General features: G+C 40.5%; 1 protein-coding gene across 1 annotated transcript in view; it reads right to left on the reverse strand.

Moving 5' to 3' along the window:
• LOC140347592 (zinc finger matrin-type protein 4-like) overlaps window positions 1-20,143 on the reverse strand; it is a 202,434-nt gene that overhangs the window by 163,713 nt on the left and 18,578 nt on the right. The window contains exon 2 of the mRNA XM_072434109.1: window positions 2,977-3,078. Within this exon, the coding sequence (XP_072290210.1) occupies window positions 2,977-3,078 (102 nt within the window). The remainder of the gene's footprint in view (window positions 1-2,976; window positions 3,079-20,143) is intronic.

Here is a 20,143-nt window from a genome sequence, read left to right on the forward strand (position 1 = left end):
CAACGCTCTGACCACAGCGCTGACCAGTGCTCTGACCACGGCTCTGACCAACGCTCTGACCACAGCGCTGACCAACGCTCTGACCACGGCTCTGACCAACGCTCTGACCACAGCTCTGACCAACGCTCTGACCACGGCTCTGACCAACGCTCTGACCACGGCTCTGACCAACACTCTGACCACGGCTCTGACCACAGCTCTGACCAACGCTCTGACCACAGCTCTGACCACAGCTCTGACCAACGCTCTGACCACGGCTCTGACCACAGCTCTGACCAACGCTCTGACCACGGCTCTGACCACAGCTCTGACCAACGCTCTGACCAACGCTCTGACCACAGCTCTGACCAACGCTCTGACCACAGCTCTGACCAACTGACAACTGCTAATTAAATAGTACATCCTTTCTTGTCAACCAGGAAGTAAGCGCTGAAAGCAGTGCTCTGATTGGCTCTGCTCTGGTGGTCCACCCGGCGTCACTTCAGCCTGTGTAAAAGTGAGTTTGAGTTAAACTACTTCTTCGGACACTTAAAGCTACAACATTGACATTGGGATCTAATGGAAAAGATGGATCACACTTCACGCTAAAGAACTTAAATCTACTTTACGGTCTTATTTCAGCCAAACTGTAGAAAGTGCAGCGTGCAAAAACATTCAGAGCTACAATCCAGACCTAAATCCAATCCAGAATCTGTGTCAAGATCTGAAACACGCTGTTCACGAACGCTCTCCATCAAATCTGACTCAACTTCAGCTGTTTTTCAAAGAGGAAAGAGCAAAAACTGTCCAAAAACAAACTCCAAAACACGTTCAGCCGTAGCCGCGGCGAACAGCGGTCGCTCTTGTGGTACCAATACATAAAGTGTCAAGGTCACGCTCAAGATCATTCCAGTCGCTGCTGCGTTTCAGGTTCAACACAGCCAAAAGGTCTGTGAGCAGCGTTTGTGAGCAGCGTTTGTGAGCAGCGTTTGTGCGCAGCGTTTGTGAGCAGCGTTTGTGAGGAGCGTTTGTGAGGAGCGTTTGTGAGCAGCGTTTGTGAGCAGCATTTGTGAGCAGCGTTTGTGAGCAGCGTTTGTGAGCAGCGTTTGTGAGCAGCATTTGTGAGCAGCGTTTGTGAGCAGCGAGCGTTTGTGAGGAGCATTTGTGAGCAGCGTTCGTGAGGAGCGTTCGTGAGCAGTGTTCGTGAGCAGCGTTTGTGAGCAGCGTTCGTGAGCAGCGTTTGTGAGCAGCGTTTGAGAGGAGCGTTTGTGAGCAGCGTTTGTGAGCAGCGTTCGTGAGCAGCGTTTGTGAGCAGCGTTTGAGAGGAGCGTTTGTGAGCAGCGTTTGTGAGCAGCGTTCGTGAGCAGCGTTCGTGAGCAGCGTTTGTGAGCAGCGTTTGAGAGGAGCGTTTGTGAGCAGCGTTTGTGAGCAGCGTTCGTGAGCAGCGTTCGTGAGCAGCGTTTGTGAGCAGCGTTTGAGAGGAGCGTTTGTGAGCAGTGTTTGTGAGGAGCGTTCGTGAGCAGCGTTCGTGAGCAGCGTTTGTGAGCAGCATTTGTGAGCAGCGTTTGTGAGCAGCGTTTGTGAGCAGCGTTTGTGAGCAGCGAGCGTTTGTGAGGAGCATTTGTGAGCAGCGTTTGTGAGGAGCGTTTGTGAGGAGCGTTTGTGAGCAGCGTTTGTGAGGAGCGTTTGTGAGCAGCGTTTGTGAGCAGCATTTGTGAGCAGCGTTTGTGAGCAGCATTTGTGAGCAGCGTTTGTGAGCAGCGAGCGTTTGTGAGGAGCATTTGTGAGCAGCGTTCGTGAGGAGCGTTCGTGAGCAGTGTTCGTGAGCAGCGTTTGTGAGCAGCGTTCGTGAGCAGCGTTCGTGAGCAGCGTTTGTGAGCAGCGTTTGAGAGGAGCGTTTGTGAGCAGCGTTTGTGAGCAGCGTTCGTGAGCAGCGTTCGTGAGCAGCGTTTGTGAGCAGCGTTTGAGAGGAGCGTTTGTGAGCAGCGTTTGAGAGGAGCGTTTGTGAGCAGCGTTTGTGAGCAGCGTTCGTGAGCAGCGTTCGTGAGCAGCGTTCGTGAGCAGCGTTTGTGAGCAGCGTTTGAGAGGAGCGTTTGTGAGCAGCGTTTGTGAGCAGCGTTCGTGAGCAGCGTTCGTGAGCAGCGTTTGTGAGCAGCGTTTGAGAGGAGCGTTTGTGAGCAGTGTTTGTGAGGAGCGTTCGTGAGCAGCGTTCGTGAGCAGCGTTTGTGAGCAGCATTTGTGAGCAGCGTTTGTGAGCAGCGTTTGTGAGCAGCGTTTGTGAGCAGCGAGCGTTTGTGAGGAGCATTTGTGAGCAGCGTTTGTGAGGAGCGTTTGTGAGGAGCGTTTGTGAGCAGCGTTTGTGAGGAGCGTTTGTGAGCAGCGTTTGTGAGCAGCATTTGTGAGCAGCGTTTGTGAGCAGCATTTGTGAGCAGCGTTTGTGAGCAGCGAGCGTTTGTGAGGAGCATTTGTGAGCAGCGTTCGTGAGGAGCGTTCGTGAGCAGTGTTCGTGAGCAGCGTTTGTGAGCAGCGTTCGTGAGCAGCGTTCGTGAGCAGCGTTTGTGAGCAGCGTTTGAGAGGAGCGTTTGTGAGCAGCGTTTGTGAGCAGCGTTCGTGAGCAGCGTTCGTGAGCAGCGTTTGTGAGCAGCGTTTGAGAGGAGCGTTTGTGAGCAGCGTTTGTGAGCAGCGTTCGTGAGCAGCGTTCGTGAGCAGCGTTTGTGAGCAGCGTTTGAGAGGAGCGTTCGTGAGCAGCGTTTGTGAGCAGCGTTTGAGAGGAGCGTTTGTGAGCAGTGTTTGTGAGGAGCGTTCGTGAGCAGCGTTCGTGAGCAGCGTTCGTGAGCAGCGTTCGTGAGCAGCGTTCGTGAGCAGCGTTCGTGACGTGCGTTTGTGAGCAGCGTTCGTAAGCAGAGTTCATGAGCAGCGTTCGCGAGCAGTGTCTGTGAGCAGCGTCTGTGAGCAGCGTCTGTGAGCAGCGTCTGTGAGCAGCGTGTGCAGCGTTACCTTGTAGTGAGCGACCCTCTGCGACTCGGAGATGAGCTGGGCGCTGCACACTTTGCAGTAGGAGTCTGTGAAAAGCCCTTGGTCCACCTCTGTAGACTTCATCTGCAAAACAAACCCAGGACAACACTTTAAACCACACAGTTCAGGGAGAGTGAAGGTAAATGGTCTGTTATTGTAAAGAGTGGTCACATTTATAAGCCCCTGGTGGTCATTCACAAAACTACAGCCTGACCTTTGTGTCATTAACGCCGTCGTGTCTCGGATGTCGTTTGACTTCCGGTGTTTCTCCTCAGCGTTTTATCGCCTCATCCTGGTCGAGCGACTGCTTTGTTCGACACTAGTTACTTGTTGAGCCTGAGGTGCGCTCACCTTGACTATCTTTTTAAGTCGGCTCAAGTGAGAGCATCACAGTTTATATCAAGTTTCGCTCCCTCGGGAAATCCAAATATTGCATTAAAGGTTTCAAAGGCAGTTAAAGTATCACCATATTAGGCTGTATTTAAAAGGGAAGTGCAGAGATTGAACATAATAGAAGTCATTATTGTGCATAACAGACGATCTTTACGTTGTTTTTAAAGGAAACACTGTCAGTGCTTTGGCGAAATCGGACACCGGGTTGATCGTGTCGGGCGCCGCGCTCTGATAACGCTCTTCCGCACATTGAGCCTCGACTCATCAGTTCCTTGTTCAAACCCAGAGCCTCCAGATCCAGAGGACACGAGGCCGAGTCCCGGTCCAGCAGGAGGCGCATGTTGGACATCAAACATAACACCCCGACAGTGTTTGGCTTCACACATATTTGAGTTAATCCTGCAGATTTTACATCGTGGAAGCTCAGAATGCTCTGTTCCACCTTGTGATGGTTTTAAAGTTAAAGCGCCCCCTACAGGTCGGATGACTCAGTGAACTCAAACGCAGTTAAGATAAATATGTTTTGAATTTTGCAAAATGTTATAAAAATCACAGAAAAGCTGTTATTTTTAGGTTTATAATTTCACTTCCTGTTTGTAATTGATGACATCTCAGTAGGAAATTACCCAGCAAACACTGGGCAAAACTCATCTAATGTCATATTTTTTAAAAATTTGACAAATACAAATATATGAGAGAAGCTTTTACATTATTGAATTCATGTTTAGAGGGTCAAAAAAGTATTTTCTTTTTGTAAATTCTGCATTAACTTTGTCCCTAGTGTGATGTCACTTCCTGTCATTTTCTAATGATTTTTCAACATTCTCTTCACAAATACCTGCTCGATTGGTCTAAAACTATAATGTACATGTACAACAGGTATAACATACCAAACAAAGTCAAAATTAGAAAATGGTAAAAAACCTGTCATAGGCACTTTAAAGAGAAGCTAAACACCAAAGTCACTGTTATTTGGTGATAAACTGTGGTATTATTTTGACATTTTAGGGCAAACGTATTGAACTCTGCTCCAGACTGTGGACATTTAGCATCACGAGAGCAGCGCTGTAAACTACAGGCTCTGGTCCTCATCTACTGGAGTCTGATATTTCACTCGGAATCACTTTTTCCACGGCAGAACGATTGAAAAGGGTCCGTCTGACTGTCCCTTCCCCACAGCCTTCGAGTCTGTGAACAAACACTGGCAAATTACATTTCAAGACACTTAATCCACTATAAACACGGCCCCGGAACAGCCTGAATTTGCTGATGTTATTTTTTTATTCAATGACGTTAAAAAACCCCTCTGTCTGCAGTATTCGGTTACATGCGCTCATTCTGTTGGGACTATCATGCGAGTGTGCGCCGTCACTCCTTTGGGAACGAGTACAAGCTAAACGTAATGGTACAAGCCACAATCCTATCTTCTCTAACTGCTCTGGACTTTAATATTTGATTTGCGTCGTGAGCTGGCGGTGCGGGGCCTGATGGCGCACGGATTTAGCGCGCAACGAGTCAGAAAAGCAATTTACCACAACCACCGACTTCTGCGGCTTTGAAAGTAGAAATTGTTTGATGAATAAGTAACGTTCTTTGCAGAATTGCATTAAAACATATGAGTAAAAGTGAAAACGAGGACGGGGCAAAAAGCATTTTAGAATTGGCTTGGATGACTTATTCAGAGCTGGCGTCGGAGAACGAGGGACACATGAGGTCGGGAAGATTTAGGGGCAAAACTGCCAATGCGCGGAGAAAGGTTAACCACTCTGCCACGGTAACAAAGGGAGCGCGTGCACGCTCCACTCAGAATACATCCTCAGACCGTTTTGTTCCCGGAGAATTGGCCCAATCGACATTGAATAGTGCACTTTACATTTTATAAAGCCAATGCAGCGCATTTTAGTCTCTTCTGTCGAGGTTCTGAGCCTGAACAAAGCACTTGTGGCTCAGTTTAACATTCGCCGTATTGAACACTTTTCCAAAACTTATATCCGTCCACGGCTTGTGTTTCATCAGCAGCCTTTGATGAAAAACATTTAGACACACTATTGGTTTAAAAAGGAGCAATATTAAAACAAAAAAGGATTGGAAAAAAACAGGAAGAGCTCTGAATGCCACTTGTCGGGTCATTTTCGTGCACTTTTCTCCATCAAGAGGAACCACTGTGTCGTTTCCGGGTTTAGAGGAGGAGGAACACCAACAAGGCCTTGTGCGTAGAGCTGGGTTGAAATAATCGATTTTCCGATTTTTAATCGATTTGCATATTAATGACCGATTATCGATTTGTATGTCCAAAGATCGATTTTTTTTTATTTTTTTTTTTATTAAAATTATTTTCTACATTTCCCTCAGTGAACTTCAATCTACCTTCAAGAAAGATAATTCAGGACTCCTGGATTATATAATACTAGTTTTAATATGTTGCATCTCTACACAGTCATGAAGTGAAGGAAACGCTTCAAATACATTTTTCATTTTTAATAACATTAACCCCCGGATCGAATCGAAATCGGATCAAATCGGAAATCAGATCGAAATCGGAGCGAATCAGAAATCAGATCGAAATCGAAGCGAATCGGATGGGATCTGAGAAATCGGAAAAAATCGATTTTGAAACGTAAAAATCGTAATCAAATCGATTCTTGAAATTTGAATCGAAACCCAGCTCTACTTGTGCGGTGGTTAAACAGGGGGAGGGACATTTTTTGGCGATCCCATTGGCCGCTGGAAACCACAAGACCTGGATTTACAGGTGTTACAGGTGGTTTAGTGTGGCAAAAATACTATTCTGGTTCAAAACAAGGAACAGCATCTATTTATTTATGAGCAAAATGACTATGAGTACGTGTTAAAGAAATACTGGCAATGTGCTTAATTTAACATAATATATAAGGCCTACATGTATGTGTTTGCTTTCAGCTGACAATATTAATGCCACCACTTTTTAGTTCTATATAGAGGAAAGAACATTTATTTGCTGTGTAAAAGCCTGGAGATATTAACCATAAACCAGGTCAAAACTTCTTTATTATGACAAACACATTGTAGACTTCTGACCTTCCCACCAAGTCGCAATGTCATGTGATACCAACCTGCAGCTGCTTTACCCATATACTTCTGTGGCAAATAGGATCCAACTCAACAACATGGAAAAGAAAAAGTTTGGAATGAGGTTGTGAAAGTGTTGTTTACAGTCGCTGTGTGGAATATTGCCGTGTCCATGAATAAAATATTTGGTTCAGAAGGTTCAGAACACTCTCAATAGGTGGAACAAAAGCCTGGAGGTACACGCGCAGGAAATAATATACAACAAAAAACAAGTCTCTCCGACAAAGGTTCTCGTCAGCTTTTAAACTTTGCCCTTTGTCACAACGGGACGGAGAAAAACAAACTAGTCGGGAGAAATCTGGAGTCTGAAGTAAGTTAGTTTTATTTGGAAATCGAAATAAAACGTATATCAGCGTGTGGCTAAGAACAGGGCATATATAAGAGAAGTCGTTTTTAATAATATTCAGCAATAGCAACATGAGCCAGGCCCAAAACCGCTGCTTTCAAAGTTCAGCACCATGGACAGCGAACATCGATACAGTTTAAAAGCTCACCAATTTTCTGGATTATTTAGCCTTTTTTGTAACTTTTTTCAACATCTACATAATAGATAAACAAGTTTATCTATTTTAGGACAGCAGGGGGCAAATAACAAGTGACCAAGCTTTTAAAGAAAGAAAGTAATGAGTAAGTAACAAGTGATATATTGGATGAGTTAAAAATCCAATCCCCGAGAGCGGGGTTTGGTCTTGGGTGGACAGAGTAAGTAAATATTGGTGGATCGCAGGGTCTTGTGGTGGGCTGTATCGTGAGGCGGCCTTTCACTTTTCTGTGAATGCTCTTTTGAGTGAGTGAGCAGCGTTTATGTTCAGAATGGAGGTTTGTCGGGAGCCAGTGGAGAGCGTGGAGAGTGGGAGTGGTGTGGCCGAATTTGGCAGCGCTGTTTTCAATGCGCTGACGCTTTTGAAGGCTTCTGTCAACGATCCCCAAAGCCTTTTCAGTGGTGGCCCCCAAACTGTGGAACATCTGCCACTTCACGTCCAAAAAACGCACCCACTTTTGGCTTTTAACACAGTTTGGACCAGATTTTACGGGTTTCTTTTTTTTTTTTATTACATTTTAACATTGTAGTATTCCATTTTCTCGTGATGTTAAGGTGAGACGCTGCAGGTGAATAGGAAAAAAAATCTTAAATTTAAACAGATCAATTTGAAACTCCTGTTGTTTACTCAAATAAAACTCACTTTTATAGAAATAAGGCATTTTGTGTGTAAAAACGACCAAAATTGCACATATTTTGGACATTTCAATCTGAAAAATGGACAGAGCCAGGCTTTTGGTTCGTTGTGTTGGCGTATTAGTCACAAAAACATTTATAAAGGGATTTTTTGTATCTTTTTTAGATTTTGATTAAACAAGATTTGACTGGAAAATTGCCTAACGATTCTAATTTCATCTCACTTTTTAAAATTAAAACTTTAATAAAAATAAAAATGGCTTGGAATTAGATAGCAACAAATTCTTCAGTACGTCCTGCCAAAAGCTTGTTCTGTACAAGATTGTAAAGGGTGGTGTGTGTAGGAGCTACTTTAAGTGTTGATCTTTGAAGATACAATGTCTCATATACAGTAGTTCTATGGATGCAAGTGGATTCTATTAAATAATTAAACATTTTTGGGAGCAAATTGGACACTTCCATATGAAAGCATATATTATGTTGAGAGAGCAAACTGCCCAAGAAAAATGATGAAAAAAATAACAAAAATATAACGAGTTTTCCCCATAGTGCCTCAACTAAAATAAAAATAAAAACTAAAATAATGAGGCGATCACATAGCAAGCAGGGTTAAAATACCAGCACTCTTCGACCTTCACCAGGGCAAACTTAACAACGTCATTGAATAACTGACTACTGAAAGAGGAATTCAGATTTCAGGTTAATCTGGTGTGAAGTCTAAACGAGGCTTGAACGTGTTTGTGTTGCAGTATTCAGCAGCAGCCCGGGGTCCGCAGATGGAGAGCGCAGAGCTAAAACGTGTCAGACTCACTCCCACGTGGCACAGGCGGGACGGGTACGCACATAAATAAGCCAACATGGCACTCTCCTGTCCACGACCACAGGAGCGCGAGAGAGTTACCACGGAGTAACCACGGACGACAGGGTTTAAACCAGACAAGAATTTTTACAAAATAAAATAAACTTATGCTGAGTTCATGTGCTCCTCGGGGGCTCGGGTTTCCAAGATGAGAAGTCAAGGTTTCGACTTACATTCATATACTATTTATCACAGTTTTACATTTTATTTGTTTTGAGCATAAAACAACAAAAAATGAACCGGGCAGGACCAGAGAGAACACAAGATAAGTAAAGAATAAAAACAGAAAACACAGGAGTGGCATCCAAAGAAAAGAATGGTTGAAGTGCGTCCCATTTTGTCCATCGTTTGTCAAATTGTTTTGGCGTTTTATTCATTGTGTGTGTGTCGATTATGATGTCGGTCCAGTCCTTAAAAAAGCTTCTGGATTTTGATGTCAGCAATAATAAACTCACTTGAACAGCGTGTACTAGAGCTAACCAGTAAGATTTGTTGTTGTAAGACTTTGTGGTTTCTCAAGGTGTTGGTCGAGGTGTTTGAGATGCAGAAGAGGATCTCGTTGACATTAGCTGTATGTATATATTCCAGTCTGGGAGGCTCCACGCCAAATCTAGAATACTCCTCGAATTTAGTTCACCACAAGCTTACATGATAGAACAACCCCTTTCACAAAAGGCCTTCCTTCCGACCCGCTTTCCTACTTTCCCGAGGCAAGTAAATACACAAAGTTCTGTCTCAGCAGATACTTCACCTTCTCAAAAGCGTTTTTATTTTAGAAAGCTGACTTCAACATTAGTAATGAACTAAAACAGTCGGTTCTGTAAATCTGTTGCTTAGATTATTCAAAGAGCGTAAATGTAACTGCAGCTGATTTTACGCCGTCTCCGCAGCAGGCGACGTCAGGTGTGGAAGTCGGGCAGCAGCTTTGATGATAAGAGGGATAAAAGATCATTTTCAATCAAATTGCCTGGCGTCTACCACCTCTCTTTGCTGGTTGTCCTGGTAAAGTGTGAAAAACTGTTGCTATGAAACAGATCCAAGCCGTTCCTTTTATTCTTGTTTGAACTACTTTTTTTTCCTTCATCTTTTAAATTATACCCAACTTAATTTCCTAGCCTTAATCATATCTTGCCAAGTTTTTAAACTTAATCCTAACCTTAAACAAAACCTTTTTTTCCTAATCTTACCCATTTCCATAAGCCTTTTCTTTAACCCACTAGCATTTTGGTACAATAAACCTCACAAATCCATGTCCGCCAAGCCAGAGCGCCCGTAGTTTTAGAACGTTTTGATAATAATCATCAAACTCTCATTTTATTATCAATTGTGATGCTTCATTCGGGTCCAACATGCACAACAACAGAACAGCAGAAATAGTTGTGATGGATATCTTTGATTTTGGCAATGTTTTTTTAGATGGTAAAAAGCTGCTGATGCTATTGATTTGATTTGGCTGTTAAACTTGATCTGTAGGTTTTAGAGCGAGACTCTGGAGGTGACCGCTAACACTTTCTCTTTGTTTCTGTGGCCAAAGACGATGATTTCAGTCTTGTCTGAGTTCAGCTGGAAAAAGTTGTTTTGCATCCACACACTGATCTGTTGGATGCAGTGACAGAGTGAATCCACTGGTCCATATTCACCCGCGACAGTGAAACATAGATCTGACTCGTCTGCATCATTGTGATAGGACATATTTTTGCTGCGTATCAGCTGACCTAACGGCAGCATGTAGAGGTTGAACAGAGGGGGTCCCAGGACTGACCCTTGGGGTACATCACAGGTTAGGGGCATGTGGTCTGAGACAAAGTTACATCCTGTCTTCCAGATAGGACTTTTAACTCATTTAGGGCAGTGCCAGTGATGTCAGGTGCATTGTGGGAATTAAACAGTTTTATTTTGCATTTATATATTTACTGGCAAAATAACCATTTAAGTTAGGCTCATGTGCAAACATTTCTGTGCCAAACCTCAGCAGTCCTAAGCTTTATTTAAGTGTTCCATGAATCAACCAATCACAGTCCACAGCAGCTTGATGCGGGTTGAGACTTTTGGAAGTGCGAACATGGCATGAACATGACTTTGTGCGTCGGAGAGCTGTGCTGCACTTAGAGCCCCCTTCACCTGTTACCACAGATTTACATCTATTTCCACTGTCACACACACACTTCCACCGCAGCCAATCAGCCGGCTACATTTAAACACCCCTTTGCCTCCCCTTCACCACCTCATCATTAGTTCATCACTTCAGCTTTTCACCACCACCAGAGTCTAGGGACCAATATTCTAATAAACAAGCATATCATACTAAATATGAGTATTCTTTCTTATTTAACCTTTATTTCACCAAGAGGAGTCCAAATGAGTCAAACAGTTCCAACAAACAAACATTAAAATAACATACATTATGAAAAATATTTGCACATCCTGATCAATCCTGTTGAATTCTATTTCTTTTGAATATTTATTTAGTTTTTGAAGAGATCTCCAGGGGTAAATGTTTGTTCGTTGATAATTGAAAATTTTAATGAAGATAAATATCTAAAAATATGTATTTATATATGAATTGGAAGAAAGAGTATGTACAGTCCTGCACTGCAACACATGTGACTGTTGCAGTCAAAAGGTATAAATATGCAAAGATAATTAAGAACATAGAGCGCTCCCAGATGGCAAACATGATGTTACTATTATTATAATATTATGTTTTGCAAAGGCAATTACCCAGACCAGATACCAGCTGCTGTTGCTAAGTCGTCCCATCTTTACATTTGAATTGATCTCATTCATTAAAAAAACAAAAAAACCATGTGCAAACAATATGTATTTTCAAAGGATTTTGAATTTGTTTTGTTGTTTTTAATTTAAAGTGTTGAAGCCTCCATACGGATGAGAGATATCGCACTATAATATTTGTATTTATATTTAGATTATTATTATTACTATTATTATTATTATTATTATTATTAAGGCACGTTCTAATGACATTGCCTTCTATCATCATGGGTTTCCATCTTTACCAGATTATTGAAATGTTGTAAATGTATGTGAATTATCTGATTTTTTCTGATTCTTTTAATCGTTGTAAAAATTGTAAAAAGACAAAAATAATCTAGAATTATTTTTGTCAAAAAAAATCTAGAATTATAAATAAAGAGAAAACGTGAACGATTAAAAGAGTTTTCAATCCATTATACTTTCTATCCTAAATCGAATAGTTTCCCTCAAAAAACGTTCGCATTTTAGGGCAAACTACGATCCTTTATCCTTAAAACTGCTTAACCTTCATTTTTGTAAAGCGGATAATGACATATTGACAATCTATAAACTGCGGAACAAACGGGGGGAAAAAACGGCCGACTTTTAATGATCCGATTGTTGGATCGCCGTGATCAATGGCGTTTGAGGCCATTTCTCTGAATCCTCGTGTACTTCATCTAATATTTATGGATCGTGAACTAGTGCGACGGCCATTAAATCTGACATTGCCTTTGCCAAAGTCACTCAGCTGCTGAGTGACTTTGGCTCAGCTACAGACGAGATGAAAACTGCCCAACGGCTCCAGACGGAGGTGGGTAGTGCTCCAGTCCTTTCTCAGACGCCGTGTTCGAGTGCAACAGTCTCATGTGTGAGTAAAAGTGTTGGTTCTTCTTCTGCGAGTAAATCCACAATTGACAAAATGTTTCATGTCGATGATATTTCAATGATTTGAAAGTTTGTGTTTCGTGCAGACATAATTCAGTTTTTCTCATTTTGTGTCATGTGTTCGTACATAATGTAATGTTTTGGATGGCATACACATTTAGGCTGCGTTGCACACTCGTCATATCAAAACTGTGACAAAACTGAACTAAACCAGAGCTTTAAAGGCTCATTTCTGCTCCGTACGAAAACGTGCGTAGTTAAGCCGCGCTTCATTTTGATGACAAACCGTTTGACTGTGTTCATGTGCTCCTGGTTTCTGTCCGAGTTGACAAATGCACATGGAGCTCGAATAAGTCGGGAAATGAACTCGGGAACTTAGGCTAAAAGCTGCTGCAGACGTCCTCAGCTGACAAGGATGTCACGATTGTGTCTAATGTGAGTGCTATTAATGTGAGACGATTATTATTGTGAGAATAAACATCACGATTAACAATTATTTGCAATTATTAACATCATGACAAAAAATGACAAAATAAATGTCCTTCTTTTTTTCTTAACACATGATGTTCCTTAATATGTGAACTGCTTTATGAAATCAAACCTTCTGAACGATCAATTTGACATAAAAAGCACTTGCATTTAAGTTTACTTTTTTGAGAAAAGGCTGAACAGAAAGGACTTCATTTTGCTTCTAGAATCGTCATATTTATTCTAATTGAACTAAAGAAAAGACCTAATTAAATTTGAAAACTGTCACTTTTCTATAAACTGAATTTTTTTTAAAAATGTATTATTATATTTTTTCTTCTAAAAATATCACGATTATCATTTTTCAGTCTACCATTATATTTTGACCTACATAATCACGATTATTGATTGACTTAATCATCTTGACATCCCCATCAGCTGATTTAATTATTTAACTTTAGCGCTAAGTTTTACTACGTTTAGAGGTTTAACGTCAGCTGCCCATAGATAAGATATTTGTGCAAAAAGACACAACTGTTTAATTAAGATGTAACGTGAACTTGCTAAAAATTGTAGGATGTTTTCCAAAACGAATGAGTAACTAACAACAGCCATGAAACTCTACAAGCTCTGAGGAAGTCTGCCAGAACAAGGCAGAGAACGATAAAAGTGTCCGTGTGAGCAAAAATGAGCCTTAACAAGACAAAACTCTGAGTGAGAACACCTTCTTAGTCACCTAAATCCATAATACTGTAGGGGAATGGAGATGGACATTCCCCGGCCAGATAACAGAAAATCTCTCTTTGAACATTGGGGGGTTTTCTTTCTCCCTCTCTCCCTCACCGCAGGAGCCGCTGTGACTTTGGCGATAACAGACCTTCTCCCCACAGTCTTACAGGAGGACGCCCCGATGAAAACTATGTTTTATGTGATTATGCCATGAATGTTTGTCCGAATCAACTCCCTACACCGCATGTTTCACCTTGTGTTACGTATTTTTTCACTGTTTAAGGTTTTATATTCCCAATGCTTTAACTCGAGTGCCCATCACAGGTGAAAGAAGATGTAAAATGTGTCTACCTCAAGAAATAATGTGCACAAACTGCCAAAAGTGTTTAACGTGTAAATGTTAAAACAGGGTTCAATGCTTTTGCCATTATTATTATCCAGCTTTATCTTCTCGGCCAGGAAAATGTTAATGTGTTTGATTATCAAAGGCAAAACCCTGGTTTAACATTATCTGCATGAAATTTGCTGTTAAATCTGATGTAACATCACCTGTGATTTACCTGTGCACATTTCTGCTCCGGTGTTTTTTTGATTGCCCTTTGGATAAATAAACTACACAAAAGAGTTATTGACTATTGTTTGTTTGATTAGACTATGTGTAAGTCCCTGAATCGTGAAACACCCTTCAGACCTTTTTAACGAGCGCGATTAAGGACCGTATCTTAGCTCTTTGGGTTTAACCCTGGTGCCCCGTCTTGTCTCGTTTCTGCTAAGAAATCTCCCTTAATCATAAACTGAATACATGTAGTTTAAGACCCTACAATACATTTAGTAAACAAACAAGTATATATTTCAACAAACACGTTATGAATTGTTTGTATTGTTAATTTTCCTTTTACGCAAAATTGACTTTTTTTTCCTCTATTTTAATTGTTTCCCTTTGACAATAAACCACTTGTATAGTTGTATTTACAGTGATTCTTGCTTGTTTGAGTCATCTTTATTCTATTTCTGGACAAGACGTTAGTACACACAGTACACGCCCACTGCTCTTTACTTCCTTCCTTCTGCAATTGTTTTTTCTTACACAGTGACACACAGGATTCGATGGCATCGCGTGTTCGTTTTCAGGACCACAAGAAGCTCAAACGTTTGCTGCTCGCGGTCGTGAACTGCAGCGCTCCAAAAGCAACGTAATGTAAAGGGGCAAACAACCCTGAAGTAAGCAGACTATCTTTTACTAAGTAATTTAGATTAATATTGCAATGTAAATTCTCCAAAATATAACCTAATGCTCCACAGATTTCATAGATTAGAACTATAACTGACAAAAGGTCCTCTTAGCTTTAGCATCTCGGGTTTTAGAACTAAATAATAATGCCTATGTAGAAAAATCAGTCACATCAGTCTGTGCTCCCACATCTGCATTTAGTGTTAGCATGACATCTACAGGCAAAAGTGGGAATTTCAATTTTAAAAATATGGGGAGAAAAGGCACTTTAGCCACCTAGCTTGCATGCTAATGTGAATATCGCAGTTGCTATGAACGTAATTTGCTGTCAGAAATGCTCAGCGCCAGTTTGATGATGATTTATGGACTTAAAAACAGCGCAGGAAAGTTTTTGTGAGGCTCAGGAAGAAGCAGAGAAGACAAACTCGTAAACAGGATTAATAAAACGAGTGAACGATGCTAAATACACTTTCAGGTATGTTTCTGATGAGGGAACAATGTAATGTTATTCAAAAAAAGTCAATGTGTGTGCCCTTTAATTCCAATCTCTGTTCTTTTTGTTGAAATGACCATACTTTAGTGACAGTTTAGTTCTCAATATTGACGTGTACTTAACTTTTCTACAGCAAAACATATTGATAACGATTAGAACCAAATATAGCCAACATAATCACACTGCCCGTCCCATTCCCACCACCAGGTCATGTGTTTCTCCTGATGTATGACCAATGAACAGGAATTATATTAGAACAAAACACAGAGATGCCATAAAACACATATATAATTAAACACATTGTAAATAAGGTTTTCTCCGGTGTTGAATCAGTGCCAACAGTAGAATCATCTGAGTTGAGAGGTATTTAACCAAACCGCCGTGTACTTCATCTAATATTTATGGAGCTGAACACATCCATTTGTTCTGACATTGCCGTTTCCAAAGTCACTCAGCCGCTACAAAGTGAAGCCACGACATCAAGTAACATCAATCAGAAACCGTTTTAAAGTCGTTCAACATTTCCTCTTAACGGGAAATTCAAGAACTCTTTGTGTTTTTTGTCCTCCGACATTTTGTAAATTGTAGAAAAAGATTCAGTTGCATCATCTGGACTCTCGAACACTCCTGGACGATCGTGGGATTACACCGAAACCAAGTTGTAAGTCAGCTACTGTAGTTTTAGCCCGTTTGAGACATGTTTTTTGTATCTGTTTTTTAAAAATATGTGTTTGATTGGACACGTAGAAAATACATCAATCTACAAATTTTAAATAGTTTTCCCTTTGCAAGTTTGTTGTTTTGATCTGAACCAAAAGTGAATAATGATTTCCTGTTAAATATGAATTTCAAAAGTGTATAAATTTGGCTTCTTTGGTCTAATTTACTTATTTTTTGTGTTAATTTTCTGTTGTTTAGCTTGTTAATTTGATCTGATCCAAAAGTCACAAGTGAATAATAATATCCTGTTAAATATGAATTTCAAAAGTGTATAAATGTGGCTGCTTTGGCCTCATTTACTTATTTTTTGTGTTGATTTTCTGTTGTTTAGCTTGTTTGCCAATGATTGGAGTGTCACTGCTCAGACTGGATAAAGCAGACGGAAAATGGAGGGATAATGTATAAACTATAATATTTGAAATGATTACACTCTCTGCGCAGCATGATGAAAATATAATAAGTATTTAGACATCCACAATCCTCTTTTACCGTAGCCCATAAGTGAGCTTTGTAATGGGCAGTGCCATTTTCATACAAAAACGTTCAAATGAATATGTTTGTCTTTAGTCGAGCCAAACGCATGAAATATTCTGTGATTTAAGACAAATATTGGCCTGATGTATTGGCATAAATCTCAAGTGAAATGTGACACTTTTTTTGTGTTAAACGACAAGGATTCAAAGTCTGCCTTGTTTATGTTGAGGAGAAATAATGAATAACCCGTTTATGATCCAGTTTTTGTGATTGTCCATGTAAACACAGTATTCTGATTTCAATAACCGGGTTATGACAGTCTCCTGGTGATGAGAAACCGGATTATTCTCACCCGGATTTATTGCAATAATCTCCAGAATACTGTGACAATGCAGCATTTGACGACAACAGCAAACAGCACAAACACAAAGATTCTGAAGTGCCTTGCTCAGTAACACTAAAGCAGGAAGTCTGAGCAGGGGCTGAAACTCCTTTAACCTCACTATCAGTCGGACAACAACGTTCGCACACTTATAAAACAGCTCTCCAAAACTTGCGTACATGTTTTTAAATAATGGAGGAACTTTCCCCGGTAAAACGTGTCCGGTGAAAGGCTCATTAGTGAGTTTAGGGGAAGGTCACATAAATATTTCATCGTCAAGAGCTTCTAATTTGAGCAGTATTAAATCTGTGTATGAATAATACAGCGTGTCGGGGACGAGTGCAAATGCGGAGAGCAAAAACGAGCGAGATGGAAGCTTAGAAGACTTTTTAAACTGAATTTGTCTTAATGTCCCTTCGCTCTCGGTGCTGAAGGTGTGAGACGTTTAGAGAGATCCACCTTTAACTGTCTGTCATGAGGGAGTCGCACTAGTTACAGAGCAGTTTATTAAAGGGCATTTGACAGGTTATTATGATTTTCTAATTTTGACTTTATTTTGTGTATTTATATCTGTTGTATATATGAATTATAGTTTTACACCAATCGAGGAGGTATCTGAGGAGAAAATGTTGAAAAATCTGTAGAAAATGACAGGAAGTGACATCACACCAGTCGAAGTTTGTGCACAATTTATCCAAATGAAATTACTTTTCAAAATAAAGTTGCTCTCATATATCTTTATTTGTCAAATAAATAAAAAAGTGACATTAGATGAGTTATTGCTCAATGTTTGCTGGGTAATTTCCTAGTATGATAGTGTGAAACAGGAAGCCAAATTATAAACCTAAAAAAAATTGCTATTCTGTGATAAAATTTTTATAATTTTTAGCATAATTCAAAATAAATTTATTTTAACTGCATTTTAGTTTATGGAGTTATCCTACCTATAGGGGGCACTTTAATGTTTTGTCGTGTTTCCAGACCTTTCATTGGTCAAACAGCGTCATGTGATCCCGGGCTAACCAATACGGTTCAACGTTGTGACGCGGTGACGCTAACTCACTCTGGATTCTCTCAAATGGACATTAAAAGTGTGGACGAGAGGAAAAAAGAGGAGGAGGAGGTGAACGACAGAGAGGGAAATGGTTAGTTTTGTTTAACAGTGTTTCAGTTCTGGTTTTAAGTGTAAAAGTAGTAGTGCTCGTTCTGTTGTTATTGTTTGTGCATTGTTCTTTCTTCAAATACAAAATGTTTTAGTCCTGATGCTGTCGAAAATAGACGGTCAGTTGACAGACTCACTGACTTTGGAAAGAGGGATGAGACAGGGCTGTGATTTGTCCCCTCTGTTGTTCGCTTTGTACCTGAAACCATTGGCCCAATATATTAGACAGTCGGAAACAATTTATGGTGTCTCGATTAGGGTTGGGAATAACAGGGTCCCTCACGATTCTATGCAATGCACAGCTCACAATACGATAATATCACAATTTTGCGATACATGTGATAATCGATATATTGCTCATGATTTCATGAGCATTTCCCTTATAGCCTCATGGCTAACCCTAACCCTAACCTTAACCCTATCCCAAACCTTAACCTTAACCTTAACCCTAACCTTAACCTTAACCTTAACCTTAACCCTAACCCTAACCCTAACCCTAACCTTAACCCTATCCCAAACCTTAACCTTAACCCTAACCTTAACCTTAACCTTAACCTTAACCTTAACCCTAACCCTATCCCAAACCTTAATCTTAACCCTAACCCTAACCATAACCCTAAGCCTAAGCCTAACCCTAACCCTAACCCTAACCTTAACCTTAACCCTAACCCTAACCTTAACCTGGCGCGGTCTAAAACGGCGCTAAACCGCGGTCAAATAGCAGCACAGTTTCAGCAAAAAATAACATGGCAGTGTCTGCTCTGCAGACACTCTCTATTTTTTAATGAACTCAATACATTTGAATCAAGTTTTTTTTTGTTAAACCTTGACCTGCACAAACTCAAAATGAAATACTCCCTACACACGTTTTTGCGTAAACAAGTTTCCTTTCTCTAAAGAAGCAACAAAATTGTAGAGCGGTCACAAATAATACCCAAAATGACTTATAGCGATATATCAAAACAGCAGCCACCAATATCGATACTGTATCACCAAATTTAGTATCACGATATAAAGATATTGAGGAAATCTGGTTGAAAGTCGTGTCGTGCGTCCTCAGCTTTAGACTCCCAATCTCGTGTTACTGTGGCAGAATTGTTCATAAAACCAGGGACTCTACAAACATAAAAGTGTGATTGGGAATGAATCCACCCTTTTCACTGAATATTCAAGGATTAAGACTAAGATTAATAGTAATAGCTACAGAGCAGAATCAAAATATCAAATTACCTTTACAAACAGGACAGGCAAATTCAATAAAGTATAATGAGGACAAATGGTGAGAGCCGGAGGGATTAAATTTGAGGTTGGAGGTTGACTACATATGCAGAGATGACCGTAGTAAAACTGGTCATTAATCAATCGGAAAGAGGGAGCGAGGGAGTTACTGCCCAGCCATGACATTAAAAAAAATCTATTTTATATGATATTTTGGGCGATAAAAAAGTGAATCGTGATCTTGTCCTTGTGATAATCTGCTTATTTGGTGATATTGTGAAATTGTAATTTCTCCATTTTAGGTTGTTTCTTTGATTTAATACACTGAACTTTTAGAAGAAGCGGATTACTTCATTTTTAAAGGCAGCAGAAAATACAAAAGTGTACATTAATACAAAGTGTAACTAGTAATAGAATCAAAGTCCTGATCCAGCTCTGAAACAATTGTGATGTACATGTCCAGTTTAAACATGTCCAGAGGTTTTAACATTTGAGAAAAGACTGAAATATGATCTACTACGAGAATCCACTGCATCCCAGGCGTTTCAGAACAGGTTAGAATAATGTGTTCCACTGAAAGACCATCAGGAGAGTGTCCAGTAACATCGAAACATCAGGATCTCCAGAAACAGTTACGTCAATGTCTTTAACCCAGGGTCAGTCACATGTGTCAAGTGGTTTTGATTTGCCAAAACCACCTTGATCCTTTCATATTTTGTGATATTAATATTAAGTTGATTTCAGATTCTCCGTTGAAATCTCATTATGTACCACTTCACTGTTGATTTGTAATGTTTTTGTTTATTGCCTAGTTTTAGTTGATTTAATTGTACGTAAACAAAAGTCTCTGCTTTTCAAACTGTGAAATAGATCTAACTCTCACAAATCCTTAGTATTCACATGCACAGGTTTAGAACTTAGCTTTAGCTTTTTTCAGACGTCGAAGTAAAGCTTGGGGGACCATCCAAGTGCAGCCAATCAGATAGCTGCTTTCAGCTCTTACTTCCTGGTTGATAAGAAGTGAAATACTTTTTAATTTTCCACCAAGGATGGTTTAACGTATCTCATTATTTCCAAAGGTACATGCACCATA

The sequence above is a fragment of the Eucyclogobius newberryi genome, unplaced genomic scaffold, assembly GCF_026437365.1.
Source record: "Eucyclogobius newberryi isolate DKJ021-1_F unplaced genomic scaffold, fEucNew1.0.hap1 SCAF_6, whole genome shotgun sequence".
In the NCBI taxonomy this organism is placed as follows: domain Eukaryota; kingdom Metazoa; phylum Chordata; class Actinopteri; order Gobiiformes; family Gobiidae; genus Eucyclogobius; species Eucyclogobius newberryi.